This window comes from Genypterus blacodes, unplaced genomic scaffold, assembly GCF_046128005.1.
Source record: "Genypterus blacodes isolate CSIRO-AG114 ecotype Tasmania unplaced genomic scaffold, CSIRO-AGI_Gbla_v1 ptg000201l_1, whole genome shotgun sequence".
Classification (NCBI taxonomy): Eukaryota; Metazoa; Chordata; class Actinopteri; order Ophidiiformes; family Ophidiidae; genus Genypterus; species Genypterus blacodes.
Genome location: NW_027467000.1, coordinates 26,868 through 45,733, shown reverse-complemented (window position 1 = coordinate 45,733; position 18,866 = coordinate 26,868). Strand labels below are relative to the sequence as shown.

Sequence of the window (18,866 nt, the reverse complement as noted above, 5' to 3'; positions counted from 1 at the left end):
GAAGTTACCCCAGGGGCGAATTTCAGGGTCTGCTGGGAAATGGGACGCGGTGGATTCCTGATGTGGAACCGGCAAACGTTTAGCTCCAAGCAAAGAAAACATTTGAGGCTCGGCTAGGTGGAATGTGTCCGTGTTGTCCTCGGTGTAGTTGCTGTGTTCTTCCCGTGTCAGTGTGGCTTCCTCAGGTTTGGTGAGCTGGAAACCATGAATCTCTTTCAGGCTTTAACGTGACTTTATTGTGTAGTAAAGTTATATTTGGTCTCTTTCCATTTGGCCTAGATGATCCAGATAACCTCTTTATATGTCTACATCTAAACCACGGCCAGCTTACATCCTGAGACGTCTGCAGTCGGAGGTTAACGTGTGTGTGTGTGTGTGTGTGTGTGTGTGTGTGTGTGTGTGTGCGTAAACCTGTCACGATCTCTGACCAAAGTCGTTTCCTAAAGTATCTCGATCAAAACTCGGTGTGCAAATCTTCCTCTCACGGTCTGGAAACACGACGTGGGGAGGAGGAGGCCGACGCTCCGCTCCGGTTCGGGCCTGCGGGGAGGAAAGTCAACGCAAAATCAATTATGTCTGCAGTAAATAATCCTCTTAACACGAGGGAGGAGGTGAACGCAAACGACGCCGGCTTTTCAGGAGTTTTTTTAATGGCTGAGGGCCAAAATGCACACACATACACACACACACACACACAAACATACACACACACCAAGTAAACACACACTTGTTTGTGATGAAGACGAAGGGAAAAGTGGATATTGAGGGCTGAGACGAGATAAGAGGGGAGCAACAGATTTTACACTGATAAAGAAGAGCATGTGTGTGTGTGTGTGTGTGTGTGTGTGTGTGTGTGTGTGTGCGCGCGCAGATGATGAAACCAGTGGAAACGTGCGTAACGTCATTTTTTGTTTTGATGGTGCAACTTAAAGTTAATTTCAAGATATATAGCAAATATTATATGTGTTTAAAGTAATCAAGCGCCGCCTCAACACAGGAAACACAATGAAGTGCAACAGAAAGAAGCTGTAACTTAATAGTGTTATGCCCCACAAACCATATGGTGACCGCTCTGTGTGTGTGTGTGTGTGTGTGTGTGTGTGTGTGTGTGTGTGTGTGTGTGTGTGTGTGTGTGTGTGTGTGTGATGTTTTTAGCAGTAATAAACGTGTTTGTGTTGCGTAAGAGGTCTGGACGTCTGACCGACCCAACCCAGGCCGTTGCATCAGTGTTGGTTGATGCTGTAGAAGTCGTAGGGGGAGGCGGGCGTTACGTCAGAGCTCACGTGTTCATGTACGGTCGGTTTGGTTGATGAACGTGAGAGGTTATGGTTCAGTCAGCGTCTCTATCTTCTCTTATTCCATGATTTTCGTGCTGTTATAAATAAAATCAAACTTCACAGCTTCTACTTCATTGCAAACTAAACTACACATCATCTGGAGGGATAACACACTCTGTGCTCGTCCTGCGTCTGAAATCATACTTCTCTTTCCTCACCACACATTGTCACATCTGTATTTACAGCTGTGGAGTTTGCACGTTCTCCATTGTTGTGAAAGAAAGAAAGGGAGGTGAGGTATGAGCTTTAGAGGCAGATGTTCTGACCCGTTTTCTGTTTCCCTGTGGAAGCGGTGCAGAATCACAGGTGGAGAGGTGTGGTGTGGTCTCGCTCTGAGGTGTTTCCACTGTAAAGCAGGAAAACTTTCAACTTCTCCCAACTTGAGCCCAGGAGGAGGAGAAGCTGGCGAGCGGTTCTTGTTTGTGTTCTGATGCATCTTCCTCTCTGCTTCTTCCCTCCCACAGATCGCCTTCTCTCAGCACAACAGCATCATGGACCTGGTGCAGTTCTTCGTGACCTTCTTCAGGTGAGCTTCACTCCCTGCAGCATGAAACTGTTCATCTGCAAAAACACTGAAGTGACTTACAGATATGAGAGAGTGTGTGTGTGTGTGTGTGTGTGTGTGTGTGTGTGTGTGTGTGTGTGTGTGCGTGTTCATCTGCAGCAGAAACAAAAATTGCCAGATAAGAATGAAGTCACAATCATTGAAATAGATGGAGACACAGGTTCTGTCCTCAGCCTGGGCGATGATCCCAGAGCGTCTGCAGAGCGTCTGCAGAGCGTGCACAGGCTGAGCGGGTCTGTGCCATGCAGACAGACAGACAGACAGACAGACAGACAGACAGACAGTGGATCTAATGAGACAGCGTTTCAGGGAAGAAGCCTGAAATCGAGTCTGATGTCTCCAGGCGAAATCCTGCCACTCAGCTACGACAACGGACAAGTGTGTGTTTGTATCTGAATGAGTGTGAGTGTGTGTGTGTGTGTGTGTGTGTGTGTGTGTGTGTGTGTGTGTGTGTGTGTGTGTGTGTGTGTGTGTGTTTGCATCTGAATGAGTGTGTGTGTGTGTGTGTGCAGCACCTCGCTGTGCGCTCACGCCTCCGTCGCTCTGCAGCCACGTGAGGAAACGAGCCGTGTTCTGTGCCCACGGCCGGCTCCTGGACATCTGCGACCTTTAAGCCTCCACGCGCAGATGTGTGTGTGTGTGTGTGTGTGTGTGTGCTCCATTAATGACCTACTTTGCACGTGTTAAAGCTTCTTAATCCTCTACATGAACTTATTCGTTTAGTTAGGTACAAACATGTTGACCCCTGACCTTTGACCCTGACCCCTCTGTATGTTGTCATGGATCAGTATGGATCCATGAGGGTCCATTACAGACCTGCAGACCTGAGGAGAAGCACAAACATCTACACAATCACACACAGACAGAGGAACAAACAGAGTTTAGAGGGGATTTTTCTGTAAATTGCTACATTTTGTTAATTGCTGATTCACTCTCATTTGTTTCATCTCTGTTGCTCGTCTCTTCTTCTGATCGGCAACGCAATCTGTAGAGTTGGATAGTTTCTTCTCCTCTCTCTCTCTCTCTCTCTCTCTCTCTCTCTCTCTCTCTCTCTCCACTGCTCTCTCGTCCCTAAATGAAGTAGAAAGAGGTAAAATCATCATAATTAAACAGTTTTCATGTCTGCGTTCTTCACAGTCTCAAATGCTAATTAGCGACATCTCAGTTCAGCTCGGTCCAATTACTCCCCGGCTCTCGCTCGCTCCATTAACAAACGCTTTCCAGGCCCCTCTCTCTCTCTCTCTCACTCTCTCTCTCTCGCTCTCTCTCTCTCCCTCTCTCTCCCTCCCTCTCTCTCTCTGTTCTTCCCTTCTCGTCGTAGAGGCTGCTCTGCTCTAAGAGGCTCATGAGACTCGCTGAGCCGACTCACTTCATTTCAGAATTTAGCGTTTGGATAAGGGTCCAGTCCCACCGTGAGCCTCTGTGGAGTTCTGAGTGTGTTTGCTTTAATATTAATTCATCCGTGAGCCTTCTCTGGTTTGTGGGAGTCTTTGCTACACTGTTGGCAAAGGGGATATTATGGGATGTTACAAGGAATTTACTACACACACACACACACACACACACACACACACACACACACACACACACACACTCGCCTGGTGCACCTCTTTGGTCTGGCCCGGTCCAGTCACACATGGAGCTTTCCTCACATGTCTTTGCTCGTCTCCATCCATGTTCCCAGGAGTGTGTTTGGTCCCTGAACCTTCCACTCTTTTGAATTCTCACTCCGAAACAAAATTAGGAAGCTAAAAAGTGTAAATCTTTGGGCCGGACTGGATTTTTTTGGTGTGCAGTCTTTTCCCAGCAGCCTCGTCTGAAAACGGTTGCGTATGGTTGACGAAAAAAAGAGCGAGAAACGTTTTTGATCGCCCTTTCTCTCCAAAGCACCGGGAGGACGACGTAATGAAGTCAAGTCGGTGTTATGAAAACAGTAAACAAAGGAAACAATTCAGAAATGAAGGCAAAGTGTGTGTGTGTGTGTGTGTGTGTGTGTTTGCTAGTTGTGCAGATGTGAAGCTGTTACTGATTGTGTATCTGTTGTTCATGTTCAGTGAATAGCTTATTGATTTCTGCTCTGCCTGCTGGGGGTTCAGATGTGCGTGTGTATGTGTGTGTGTGTGTGTGTGTACCTGATGGCTGTAGTTACTTCACAGTTTACTTTGACTCATTTAGTTTTTATTATATCAGAGTGAATTCATAAAGCAGCAGACTAAATGTTCCAATCAAGCGTCCCTCAGCCCTCTGGGCCTGTTTCAGCCTGTATCAGCCTGTTTCAGCCTGTTTTTAGCCTGTTTCAGCCTGTATCAGCCTGTTTCAGCCTGTTTCAGCCTGTTAACTCCTACATTTCCTTCCCTTTCTTCTTTAGATGAACTGATAAAAATCTGCAGATGTGAGGTTCCTCTGATTCCTCTCTTCTTCTGCTTTAGATACTCCAGTACGTTTGATCTCCTTGTTGTGTTCTGAATGACTTGTGTTACTCCTGTAAAGGATGTGAGTACTTCCTCGCCTTCGGCTGAGCTCTCCGCTCTGAGGTCTTAAACATGAACCTCTGCATGCTGTAACCAAGCCTCAGCCTGCTGCTGCTCCTTCCTCCTCCTCCTCCTCTTCCATCATCTCTCTGTAATGGCGCCAATTAGCCGCTGCGCTCGGCTGGTTGGGCGTCTGAGCTCCGGCCCGCCGCCTCATTAACGGGCAGCTGAGGTGACGCAGACTCAATGTGGTATCTTCATCCTGACTGGATTTGAATCCCAGCCGGAGCAGATTTTTAGGAAGTGAGACTGGAGTGGAGCCACACACACACACACACACACACACACACACACACACAAGGACGCAGTGCAGGAAACAACTGTGAGTTCATATTTACGGTGTTGGACACAACACACACAATCAGGAGCACAAAGTTATCCTAGCAGGAACTCGCTCATGTCAGCATCAGCGAGAGTCTAAGCTCCGCCCCTCAGCAGCACAGAGCATCCTCTGGTCCTCACAGGGGGATTCCCTCGATGTGGTGAAGAGGCCATGACTGCAGACTCTTCATCTGCTGTCAGTCCACACACACACACACACATGTGCAGATGAAGAGGAGGATTGTTTCGGAGTTGCTTATCTCAGCAGTTTCTGGTGGACTTCCTGTTGTTAGGTCTTTGGGTGCGCTTGTTTGGAACTCTTGTAAGACATTCTGGTTGTAAGAAGAGCTTTTGTTCTTCTTTTGTTGGGCCAGATAACTTTGCCTCCGGCCGTGTGTGTGTGTGTGTGCGTGTGTGTCCGTGTGTGTGTGTGTGCAGAGCATGGTCTTGCTGGTTGACCTCTCTCTGCCTGTAGAGATCATGAAACCCCCGGCTGCCTGTGGTCACTGTGGTTTGGTCTCTCGCCACAGAATTCCCAAGAATTCCTCTTTCTTTTGTCATCGTTCCTCTGCGGAAACAGGAGATTAGTGTGTAGGAGTCGTGTGTGTGTGTGTGTGTGTGTGTGTGTGTGTGACTGAAGTTGCCCTTTCATTAGAGCTTCAAGCCCAACACATTGGACAGCAGTCAGCTCATCAGCATTGTTCAGGTGGGACGTCTGTCCGTCTTCTGCTCCGTCTGCTGCTTCCTGTTTCTCTGAACTTCCTCTGCCAGTCAGCTTCTCATCTCAAACTGAAACTGTGTCAAGAATATGACAGAAGATTTAATATTGTTATAGCATTGAGTGTGAAAGCTACACAGCAGTGAAGACTGAAGACTCTGCAGAGCTTCGTCCACTGGGAGCTGCAGGTTCCATACCTGTGGGGAGGAACAGCAGCTGGGTGTGACAGTAACTACCCCCCTTCCTGTCCTTCCAGGGCTCAGTGCTGCTGGTAAAGACAGCAAGGATCAATGTTTCTGTGTGGGGGGCTGATATTCTCTGTGCGATGGTATTGATCAGTGATTGATCTTCTCTCCTCTCCAGCTGTTTCCTGTCTCTGCTGCTGGTGGCTGCTGTGGTTTGGAAAGTCAAGCAGACCTGCTGGGCGTCAAGACGCAGAGAGGTACGACACACACGCCATGTTTGTTACATGTGTTTTACTCAACACAAACACACACACACACACACACACACACACACACACACACACACACACACACACACACACACACACACACGCGCGCGCGCGTTAAGGTAAATCCTCCTCCTCATGCTCAAACGTGGAATCTGTAGATGTATGGATCAAATGCTTCACTCTGCTCTCTCACACACTCACACACACTCTCACACACTCAAGTGCTCCTCAGGTTCACCTCTGTCGGATGGATTTGCTTTGTTATGTTTCTGACTCTGTTTGATTCAGCCGTTGTCAGGGAGACGTAAAAGAGTTTCAGTGGCATCTTCTTACCTGGCATCACCATTTTATTCTGCTAGTAACTGTTACTAGGCAAGGACAACAATGATGTCATCCTCCCACCTGATCATGTGTCTGTGCTCATCTCAGGGAATTATCATGAAGTCAAAATTCAAACTAAAAGCAGCCTCAGCCACTCTAAACAGGCTAATCCCTCAGATGACCTGGCAGGGAACCTTCCTCTTCCTCTTCCTCTTCCAAAGGGAGTAAAGGAGTCCCGACTTAGTAACCAGGGCGTTCTTATGACTCCTCTTCTTCTTTCCTTCTACATATCGTGCCATAGGAGCCTGGATAAGGTACACACACACACACACCCACACGCCATAGTGAAGGGTGGGTTAATGTCACCAAAAAAAATGAGGCCCACTTAACGACCGTCGCCGCGGCGATAAACAAGGCCATTCCCCTTAATTAGTGCTCCTCACGAACCAATTAGGTGAGATGGAGTGATGCTAAACCAAGCAGAATAGAGTGATAGATCACTTAAAGCCTCAACAGATGCTGCATCATTTCATATTTACTCCTGACCTCCTCACACACGCACACACACACACACACACACACACACACACACACAGTCTAAACCCCAATTAATGCACCTCTGCCACTGCTTCACTCGGTTTGGATCGATTCTTGCTCACATAATAAACCTGTGTGTGTGTGTGTGTGTGTGTGTGTGTGGCGTTCAGGTCAGCGGGGGGAGGAGCTGCTGTGTTATGAGCTGTGATGATGATGTTATTGTTGTAATCCGCAGACGTTCCTCAGGGACCTATAGCACTTAAACACACTTGTTGGTTCTGCTCCCCTGCACGCCGCCGCTGCAGCAGCAGTTATGCAGAAAAAACACTTTCATGGGCAAATTCAGCCTGAGTAAATAAATGTTGGCGATACGTTATGTAGCATTTATGGCGTTTCTAATGGCATCAGCTTGTATTACTTGGGGATTTGTAATCTGCTTAAGTGCTTTAAAACTTTTCTCCCTTTAATTATTCCTCTGCGCCCAGTGTGTTTGTCACACTGACACGCTGTGTGTGTGTGTGTGTGTGGTCACGCTCTGCTGTGGATCATAAATACAAAATAAAGCAAAAGTCATATCATCCACAGAACACAAACTGAGTACAGAACACAAAGTGATGCGCCGGCAAATATGAACAATTTAATGATCTCCAGGAAGAGTGTGTCTCTTATATGCTGAATATACATGCAGTGTGTATAGTGTGTGTGCTGTATGTGTGAGTACTGTGTAATGCAAGAGGACACAAAGTACACAAAGTATCCCACAGGCTTGGTCACAGACAGTTAATGAATGTTGTTTGTTTTCTGGAGGAGAGAACCTGTAAGTCCCCTCCATCGTCTTTTAGATGGATCATTGATTGTTTAGTTTCTCTAATCCAAACCAGCTTCACTGGAGTGTGAGTGAAGGTTGTGCCCCTGCCTCTGCCCTTGGCCAAGGCACTAGGCTGTAGACCTGCACTCGGCCCGCTGCTCCTCATGGTTAGTGAGGCTGTGATGTAATCAAGCATAAGTTGGGATATTGTTTATAACTGATGCTTGCTGGTTTCACTCAGCTCAACGACTGTGTGTGTGTGTGTGTGTGTGTGTGTGTGTGTGTGTGTGTGTAGCGCTGCCCTGGCTGCCTGCAGGCCTCTACATTATTGATGTGATCCCGTCTCATATGGCAGCTCAGCCGCAGTGCTGCGTTCACTGCACCGCCGCTTTATGTGAGCTCGCTCCCTGACACGCGTCCGACACGCCGGCCTTTCTCTTCCTCCTCCCCACGGCTTGTTTCCCCCTCCATCCCTCCCTTTCAATAAAAGCCTCATCTCAGGTTAATGTCTTATTGGAGAAGAAATCATTTCCCTAATGAAATCACATTTTCTGACACAATGGAAGCAAACACAGCAGCCGGAGAGCTGAAGGGGAAGAAGAAGAAGAAGAAACGCTCTGCAGGTCAGAGTGAGTAATGCTTCCCTCTGTCCGTCCACCTCAGAGGGCCGCCGCCACATTTAGCTGTTTGCTTTGTTAATTCCCCCTCACCAGTCTGTTGGTAGATGTGAGAGTTTTTGTCCTTTAGGCTCTAAATGTCATCACAGGAACAAATGGCTGCCAGCCAGCGAGCGAGCGGCGGCACAAAGCGCGGTAACAAGCCCCTCCCTTTCTACAGTCGGCTAAAGGAGCCTGAACCAAATGTAGACTAAAGCTAAAATGTCAAAGTGTCCCTCTGACATAGTCCCTTCCCCCTGTGTGGCCTGAGGACGCTCGCTGTGTAAAACACGCAACCTTTGTAGGATTCAAACCCACGCGGTCGCGGCGCCTGAAGGTCTGAGAGCTCCCTGACTGTGTGCCTGTGCTGTGATGGGCTCCAGTCCCCTCCCCTCCCCTGCTGCCCAGGTAAAGAAAACTTCGCCTTCACCCTGTGGCGCAGAGCAGGAAATTAACGACACTAATCAATGAAGCTGATTGCCACGGCTCACAGCCTCCTGGCGCTGATACATTTGGAGAGGAGCTGATTATTATGGAGATAAATGGCTGTTACCACGGCGCCTCGGGGGTTTGGGGAGCGCCGGTCAATAAGTGCAGATATGTGTGGTTTATATAAACAGATGTAGGTTTTTACTAATGGCCGTGTTCACTCCCCTCTGCGAGCGCCGCTGCTTCACTTCCTGTTCCAGCTCCATGATCGATCCTTCAGAAACATCTGAAAATATCAAAACAGGAGATTGTGATGGAGCTACAGTCGATACAAACACGGGATCAATTCAGATATTGATCCTCTCAATCGTATTATAGGAGGATTGTGTTTATATTTCATTTGATTTTGCTTCGAGCGCAATGATTTCTGGGAAAAATGACATCGGCACATTAGAAGCTTCATCCTAAATCATCAGAGGCCTCAAACCCTCAATAACAACACAACTCTGCATCTCTGTATCAGACACAACGCTCCATTATGTCCCAATGTCATAAGAGACAATAATGGAGGAGCGTTTATCACAGACGCCACCTTGTGTTGCAGCTCTAACTGTCGCTTGATTGTTAGCATCTATCTAGCATCGGCGTTAAGTCGCTCAGGGTATTTTTATACGTGTGGTAAGTGTGACATACGACACACCTTGTGGATGTGTGTCATGTGTTTAAATGCGTAACATCTACAAGTTCATATCCTGCGGGGTCTGTAGGGCTCTGGCGTTTGTTTCCATAGTTTCTGCCGTGGCGGCGTGAAGCTGCGCCTGTCCCTCAGAGAGACGGTCTGATGGGGGATGGCGGCGGCGGCAGAAGGTGAAAATGGGATCTGTTCACTGTTAATTATGGATCACAACCAGGCGGCAGGCCGTAGAGAACGCTGCGTATTAATAGAAGCACAGAAGCTTTATGTTAATTGCTTTTTCGCACTTTTTTTTTTTTTCCCAAGCAACAATCATTTTTGGAAGCGAGATCAAACAATCAGAAGCTACTTTGAAATTCTAATGCTGACGAGCTGAGACGAGCGAGATGTCTGCTTTTCCCTCAAGGCCCGTCTCTGTCTGTGTGTGTGTGTGTGTGTGTGTGTGTGTGTGTGTGTGTGTGTGTGTGTGTGTGTGTGTGTTTAATTGTGAGTGTGTGTATGTTTAGCTAATATTGCCCTCCATCAGATAAATAAATCAATAGAGGAATGAGAGGGGAGGGAAGGAGGGAGGGAGGGAGGAGAGGATTGAGGTCCGCTCCTCCCTGGTGGAGGCATCACATTCATATTTCATGGCCTCTTTGATGCCACCTTACAAACAACCCAACACCACGCTCACCACATCTCCTCTGGACTTCAGGCCACACTGACGCTCGGTGCTTCCCCGCCATTCTTCCGCTGTCATCAGGCAGGAAGTGAACCTGGATTGATGCACAGCCAATGGCAGCACTTTGGAGGCGGGGCCAGAGTGAATTTCGGACTGCCAAAACAAGATTCTCTTTGTACTCAATTTAATAATCTCTCCCCTTTTATGGAATATGTGGAATAATTTAACTTCAGCTGTGTCCCAGATTTGCACTCGACACTTTTGTGGCATCATGACGTCATGATGGTCGACGCTATCGTCCCACAATGCAACATCCCGGGACCTCGCTGTCTCAGATCTGGCCGGTCGTCAGCGGTGGTGCAGGAACACGTACACACGCACACACACACACACACACACACACACACACACACACACACACTAGTACGATTGGATGTTAGCATTCCTCTTGCATGATGTAATGAAGGTAATGTGCGGTTCCCCTCCTGCGCTCATTACCGAGCCGCTCTGTGAGATATTCCTCTGTAAATCTCAGCGCCGAGGGTTTTGCAGCGTAATGAAGGAGCTTGATTAAACTTTAGGTTTGCAGGCTGTTTGGTTAGAGACCCGTCAGATGATTATGCTGCTGTCACACGTTTCCCAAAGTCTCTGGCTGGCGGTCGGATTCCAACTTCTGAACAAAAAGAGCTGCGGTTCATTTTAATGACAATGTTGTGACAAAGTTATTGGATGAGATGCGATGTTGGGCAGAATCAGACTAATAAGATGAAACACAGGGGAAGGCTCTCATATCACTGTGGCTGTGAAGTTAGTGGGAGTTCATGTGGAGTAAAACGACTGATTTTCACCTCAAGCTGCACACGAGCGACGCAACGGTGTGGATGGATTGTGCTCTGTAGACTTTGTGACCTTTGACCTCATACCACAGCTTTTTATATTCAAAATAAAAACGCATTTCCCTGATGAAACTTTTACTGTTAGTTTTTATGTTATTGTTCCTTTCCTCAGGCAGTAAACACTCCAATCTGCTGCTGGAGAGATTAGCCTGTCTGGGCCGGCCACTCTGTGTGTGTGTGTGTGTGTGTGTCTGTGTGTGTGTGTGCTGTACAGTGCATTCATTTCTGTGTGTTTCTTATTTAGCTCACATTAATTGAGTTGGCAGTTTAGTAGAAGAAGTTTAATATAGTCAAGCATGACTGGGCAGCTACACACACACACACACACACACACACACACACACACACACACTCGTATATCTGGTCAGTTGTGTCTTTGTGTAGATGTGTGTGTTTCTCTTCAGGTCTGTAGGTCTGTAGGTCTCTGATGAACCCTTATGGATCCATGACCACACTGGTTGTCCTGGCTGCTCTGGCATGTTTGATGCTGTGTGTGTGTGTGTGTTCAGCATCTGTGTGGCTGTGCTGACAGTGATGCACGGTGCCTTCAGGGACCACGCTGCCTTCAGGGGCCACGTTTCCATCACGTTTATGTCATTTCACAGAATTAGAAAATGAAAAATTCAGTTCTGGTAAATATTAATGACGCACAGGTGACCGCCACGCCGCCATCATCAGAGGGCCAGACTTTAACGGGCTCGCCAAGCGCCGCACGCAAGCTCAGAGCGCTGAAATGAGAAGGACGGGGGGGAGGGGAGGGAGGAGCGGGGGAGGGGGAGGTGTTGTTGTTACGAGAGAGGACAGAGGAGACGGAGATGGAAAGAGGCAGAGGTAGAAAGAGGGTGTGTGTGTGTGTGTGTGTGTGTGTGTGTGTGTGTGTGTGTGTGTGTGTGTGTGTGTGTGTGTGTGTGTGTGTGTTTTGTGGGACACAGCAAGGACATCTCCCCGGAGCCATATGGTGGTGGAGATGGTTTTATACGCTCGTGTTTGTCTGTCTGTTCCGTTTAGGATTTTTACCGTAAAACGCCGCAGGCCAGACGTCTGTAGCAATATATCTACCACCCTCTCTCTCTCTCTCTCCCTCTCCCCCTCTCTCTCTCTCTCTCTCTCTCTCTCTCTCTCTCTCTCTCTCTGTCTCATTCTCTTTCCAACTTTCTCCCCCTCTCTCTCCTACTCTCTCTCCAATTCTCTCCCTCGCCGTCTCGCTCCCTCCCTCTCTCGCTCTCTCTCTCTCTCTCTCTCTCCCCCACTCTCTCTCTCTCTCTCCCCCACTCTCTCTTCAGCTCTCTCTCCCCCCCTCTCTCTCCCCGTCTCCCTCTCTCTCCCTCTCTCTCTCTCTCTCTCCCCCACTCTCTCTCCCTCTCTCTCTCCCCCCCTCTCTCTCTCCCCGTCTCCCTCTCTCTCCCTCATCTCTTTTCTCCTCTCTTTTTATTGTGACAGATGGCCGTGTTGAGTGGGAGTGGAAGTGGGCGGGAGCCGTTTGTATTCACCGAACACCTGAACGGCAACTCTGCACCTCATTGTGCACGACGGCGCTCTCAGGATACTGATTGAAATTGGATACCTCTTCCGACACTGCCGCATTAAAAAGGAGCGAGCGTTCTGATCAGAATCAGAATCAGAATCAGAATCAGAATCACTTTATTTGCCAGTTAAGTGTGCGCTTAAGAGGAATTTGCTGTGGTTCTGGGTGCAATGTGTAACACATAGAAAAAGACAACAAACAGAAGACAACATATAACACAACATAACACAACATGCACAGACAGCAGCTTGGTGGATACTTCAATTAAAAACACACTAAATGAAAGTATTCACCAAGCTGCTGTCTGTACATGATGATGAATCTGTTGCCATGACATTATTATTATTATCATCATGTGACCGGTCTGGGAGTCTTTGTTGTTTTTCTTTCCCGTCACTCTGAATATGTGACAGCGTGCAGCGTGAGCAGGAAGTATAGAATCCTCTCCCTCGCAGCGGAAACATCACTTTATTGTTCTGACATCATTCTGGATACGATACGACAAAGTCGTGTATTGTGGAGAGAGTATCTGATGCACCAGCGCCTGTAATCTCTGCGTACGTATGGAGGCCAGTGTGGGAGTGCCGGTCCAGAGTTTTGCTAAAGATATCTTTGCTCTCAGATAATCCTCGCCGCTATCGTAAAGCGGTGGACAATGAGGATCCTAATCCTGCTGTAAGGAGCTTTGGGTAAACTGGAGACACGTGCGGTGCGGAGACGTTTCTGCAGAGCTCTGAATACTTTGAGGGAGATCTTTAAGACGTGTTTCCCTCTAACCGATCACAGATTAACTGCAGGTGTATACTGTATGTTTGCGTCTGTTGGAGCCGGCTAAAGCCTGTAACGCCTGGCTGCAGAGGTTTTCCACATCAGAGATTCTGGCTCCAGAGCGACTCCATTGCGGTTTATTGCCTAACGGGTCACAGCTCGCCGCAATCGTTTGTTTTGCGTCGCGTCGGGGGTTAATTTAGCTTCTCTAATCGACCCCCGCTGCCACAAACCATGCACCACTGGCAAATGTGTTTGTACACACCAGATACTGAAGCTGAGAGAGGAAACGTTCAGCCGGTGTGTGTGTGTGTGTGTGTGTGTGACGAGCATGAAGCCCTGCAGCGGCTCCATGAGTGACGGACAGATTAAGATTAAGAATGAAATGAAGCAAAAGTGAGTCACCCACTTCTTATTGACTGCAGACGACGAGGCTGTGACTCCTCAACCGCTGAGCCTCGTGAATCAATCTAGAATTAGATTTTTACTAGATAACTTTTTTTTGTAAATCGAGTCCTGATTTGTTGAATTTAGTTTTTGTTATTTATTTGTTTATTTGACTTTTTTTACCCTACAACTACAGTGTTGTATGAGTTAGCAAGTAGATTGTTGATTGTAAGAATCCACTGAGTGTGTGTGTGTGTTTGTGCGTGTGTGTGTCTTATTTGTGCATATCACACAATCTACAATTCCACCCTTAATCACATCAGACTCGACGGCGGCGGCGGCGGCGGCTCCCTCTTACCTGCGTTCCTCTGCTGGTTGTGTTTACTCAGTCATGATGGCTCTGTGTAACGACTTCCCCCGGAGCAGAACCGTCTCACCGCAATCACAAATCCACCCAGGAGCAGAAACGTGTTGGGTTCTGCCGCGGTGTTAACTTGTTTAGCGAGCAGATTAAACCGAGTCTCAATAGAAGCGCAGTTCACCTGAGCGAACATCAGGCTGGATACGGAGCTGTGGCGTCGGAGGCGGTGGACTTGTGGGGATTAGATCACGTGGAGCGCCGTAATGAGGCTCCTCTGTCTGTGGAGACGAAGAGGGCAGCAGCCCGAGTGCTAAATGATTCACATTTGTTTCATCGTAGCAGAGCACAAAATACTTCCGAGATAAGACGGCAGAGCAAAGGAGAGGCTGCGGCGCGATGGACCTGTGGTGTGAGCAGCAGGGAGACGCCATCGGCATCAGCGTGACTCTGAAGGAGCATTTATCACAGAGATAATGTGTAAATAACTTCAGTATCAGAGTCGCTGCTACTCAACTAAAGGCTTCAAACACAGTGTACAGTGATGTGTGTGTGTGTGTGTGTGTGTGAGTGTGTGTGAGTGTTTGTCACTGGAGCTCGTCATATTGGTATTCACACAGGTGTCTCTCCGAGTGGAACACTGGAGCCACGGTGGCGTTGGCTGGCATACACACACACACACACACACACACACACACACACACACACACACACACACACACTTACTCAGCACCTGAAAATCGGAAAGCTTAACATGTGAACCAAAGCTTTAACTCTGGGGCCTTAGTGCCATCGTGTGTGTGTGTGTGTGTGTGTGTGTGTGTGTGTGTGTGTGTGTGTGTGTGACACTTGGGCAGCTGGGAGTCAGAGAGACAAAAGCAAGATTTGATTCACCACTCACCTTCGATATCCTTTCATAAGAGCCCTCATATCTGTGCGTTTCTCTCCCTTTGTGTGTGTGTGTGTGTGTGTGTGTGTGTGTGTGTGTGTGTGTGTGTGTGCGCACCTGTTACAATAGATAACTGCAGGCTTATTGAGTCCACACTTGTGGGAAATCACAGGTTCTCTGGCTCGTGACTGTCAGAATATAGAAAGAACAAAAGGCTTTCCTGTGTGTTTCACTCCAGACTGCGGCCTGAAAATTCACTGATTAACACAACATCAACCAGATTAGAGGAACTAATCAGTCACATCAGCTGCTGGAGCGTTTGGCTGGAACACAAAGCTGCACACCGCCGTGCACACTGACACCGTGTCTCATACGGCAGCTCTATGGGAGCTTTGTGATATACGTTTGTCTTTGCTGCTTATCTTAAGGTTTCCCTTCAAGTCTTGTTCTACTGAGCTCTGCTTCCGCCCAGCAACACATCAGATATTCAGGAGAATCTTGGGAGTTGTGGGGGTTCGCTGTCTTGCTCAAGGGCACCTCGGCAGAACCCTGGAGGCAAACTAGCAACTCTCCGGCTGCCAGTCCACTTTCTTGGTACATACGGGACTCAAACCTGCGACCTTTTGGTTCCCAAGCTGAGGCCCTGTGAACTGAACTTGCTGAATTTGTAACGCCCAGTCAGTTTAACTTTGTCGTGAAAATATTATTTTCTTGTGTAAGTTTAAACTCGACCGGGGACTCATCGATGTTCAACACTTAAAGTTAAAAGTCCACGTCATTGTTATGTAAATCAGGTCTTTCTTCATAAATGTCGAGCCGTGTTTTTGCAGCCCTGATCCTTGCATCAAGCCTCCCCGTGGTTTGTGGCCCCGCCCCCCCTGAGCGCCTGAGCGATGGGCTCAGTAATGTGGGCAGAGTGCTGTGGTGGCAGCGTAATTGGCCGTGAGTTAAAAACCCTCTGATGGCCTGAGTGGGAATGCAGTTTGGCAAATTAATGGTTCTTAATCGAACATGTGCGAATGGTTTAATATGGCGTAAAAAGACTCCGCTGAGAGGCGAGAGCGCAGACTGGAGAGCTCACAGACGCTGGACTCTTATTTCAACCAAAGAGGAGTTCAGGTATCGATAAGAGTTCACAGCTGAGGACTTAGAACTTCAGAACTATAATTTCATTCTTTTTTGTTTCCCTTTAATGTGTTGTACAACTTCCTTTAGCCCATCAAGGGTTAAAGCTTCCCTGAGTGAGGAAGCAATCCACAGCGGTCTCATACCTCCCCCAAGTCCTCCGCTCATGACTATTGGCTCACTGTTACTTCTGTTAGCGCCACCATCAGGTTTAAATACCAGCGAGCCAGACGGGCCTGAGAGCAGAACCTCCTCTGTGGAGCGGCAGTGAGGGTGTGTGTGTGTGTGTGTGATCACCTCAGGAGGAGATGAAGGCTGTGCAGCGGAGAGAGAGAGAAGCAGAGGAGCGACAGAGTGACAGAGCGACCACACTGCAGCCCGCCGCTGCTCTCTGTCTGCTCTCTGTCTGTCCGTTCTGCTCCACGGGAGACGGCGGAAAAATTTAAATAACCAAGGCGGCGACAGAGGAAGAGCTTAATGATGGAGAGTGTGTGTCTCAGCGCACACACACACACACACACACACACACACACACACACACACACACACACACACACACACACACACACACCTGGCTATGAGGCTGCTATTGAACAAAGATTGTCTAGAGAGCCTCAGAACGCTTCATTAACCCTGTCTCTCTGAATGAAGCAGGCCTGAAGAGGACATGTTTATGCTTTCTTTCTTTCTTTCTTTCTTTCTTTCTTTCTTTCTTTCTTTCTTTCTTTCTTTCTTTCTTTCTTTCATTCTTTCTTTCTTTCTTCTTTCTTTCTTTCTTTCTTCAGCTTCAGTGTATTTATGTCTCAACAAGATTCTCCTATTCTGGCGTGTGTGTGTGTGTGTGTGTGTGTGTGTGTGTGTGTGTGTGTGTGTGTGTGTGTGTGTGTGTGTGTGTGTCCTGACAGCAACTGTAAAAGAGCAGAGTAGCGGGAAAGTCTCTGGGGGTGAAAAGCCACAATCAACCAAATGGAGATGACATTAACCCCCCATAGGCACAGAGTGTGTGTGTGTGTGTGTGTGTGTGTGTGTGTGTGTGTGTGTGTGTGTGTGTGTGTGTGTGTGTGTGTGTGTGTGTGTGTGTGTGTGTGTGTGTGTTTTTGCAGATGTTAAACTGTCCTCATCCGTTGCCTTTTTGGATCATTAGCTCAATGGAGAGAAAAGTGTGTATGTGTGTGTGTGTGTGTGTGTGTGTGTGTGTGTGTGTGTGTGGCCAGTGTGTCCATGAGAGTGTTTTCAGACAAACACTCTTTTAATCAAACACTTGGGTTTCTTTCTTTCTTTAATTATGTGAGACTTAATGACGCATTAGACTTTGTTGTCTTCTTTAGAGCACAAATACCCTCCTCTCTCTCTCTCTCTCTCTCTCTCTCTCTCTCTCTCTCTCTCTCTCTCTCTCTCTCTCTCTCTCTCTCTCTCTCCCCTTCTCTCTCTCCCCTTCTCTTCCTCTCCCCCTCTCCCTCTCCCCCTCTCTCTCTCCCCCTCTCTCTCTCTCTCTCTCTCCCCCTCTCTCCCTGAAGTATTGTAACTCTGTCAGCTGTGTCATAAACTGCAGGTAAATGAGTGTCAACAACAGGAGAGGGAGGAGGGTGATGATGACAGGAGGAGGAAGAGGAGAGCAGTTATTGTCTGATGAAGAGTCGTAGTTGTAACTGCCTTTGTGAAACTGAGACTGAAAGTGTTTGTCTCTAATAGGAGACAACAGAAGAACTCTGAAAGATTCTGCCAACGTGTAAATGGAATGTTTCAGAATGTTGTGAATATATTCATCCATCCATTTGTTTGTGTGTGTGTGTGTGTGTGTGTGTGTGTGTGTGTGTGTGTGTGTGTGTGTGTGTGTGTGTGTGTGTGTGTGAGTGAAGAGATGGCAGCCACAGAGGAAAGAGGGAATGTAGGAGAGGAAGTGAGGAAGCGTTTCAGCTGTAAAGTAATTATTCCCTCCATCTTATCCTCCCTGATTTCCACCTCCGGCCGCCCCGATCATTAAATTCTCACCTCTCTCTCTCTTTCTTCGGCGACCTGTTCTTAACAAGCCAGCGTTTCCAATCACACGGCACTAATCTAACTTTTAATGAGCTGTCGGCGGGAATTACAGCTCAGATTTCTACGGAAACGCGTGCAAAAGAGGAGGAAGAAGAAGAAGAAGAAGAAGAAGCCGGAGCAGGCGGCCGTGCAGGCAGCTACTCATACTCAGAACTGTCAATCAATCAATCCATAGATGTGCTGTTAGGCACTTGGAGATCAATACATCAGCTGTCTTTTCGTTAAGCATAGTGTATTTATTAGTACAGGTTTGTGTGATGGTGCAGTTTCTTCTTTAGACACTAAGGATTTGTGTATTTAAGTACATTTACTGCTGATGGTCGTTTCTCTTTATAGCCCAAACATTTCTTTCACAAGATTCCTTGATAGATTGTACGAATGGATCTCATAAAATCACTTTGAATGGCAGAAACACAGAAATAGAGGACAAATATATTTTAAAATAACGTTGGAATCCGCAGCAAAACTTAAACAAATCCCTTTGGCACGCTGGCATCCCACAAACTGATCAATCAATCGATCAATCAGTCTGTTGATGTTTTATTCAGGCCTATTTAATGAACACAGTGTTTCATAGTGCAGATGTGCAGCTGAGCTATAAGTGGTGAGCGTCCTCACACTGCAGACGTGATGAAGAGGTGCTAGGATGCGTGAAGCTTGTCACACCTTCAGTGTGTGACAGTGTAAAGTCCTTCACACGTGACACACACTGCACTTCTTTATAACCGAACATGACGGAAGAAGAGTTTCATTTATGTGAAGCTGGAGGCTCTACTGACGCACCTGCCTGCTCTGTTTTCAAAGGGTCAAAGGTCGGCCTCCCTCTGTGTCTGGAGGTGCGGC

General features: G+C 47.7%; 1 protein-coding gene across 2 annotated transcripts in view; it reads left to right on the top strand.

Moving 5' to 3' along the window:
* LOC143015442 (attractin-like protein 1) overlaps positions 1-18,866 on the top strand; it is a 114,983-nt gene that overhangs the window by 76,536 nt on the left and 19,581 nt on the right. For both annotated transcript variants that reach the window (XM_076169425.1, XM_076169424.1), the window contains 2 exons: positions 1,802-1,863; positions 5,836-5,914. In XM_076169425.1, the coding sequence (XP_076025540.1) occupies positions 1,802-1,863; positions 5,836-5,914 (141 nt within the window). The remainder of the gene's footprint in view (positions 1-1,801; positions 1,864-5,835; positions 5,915-18,866) is intronic.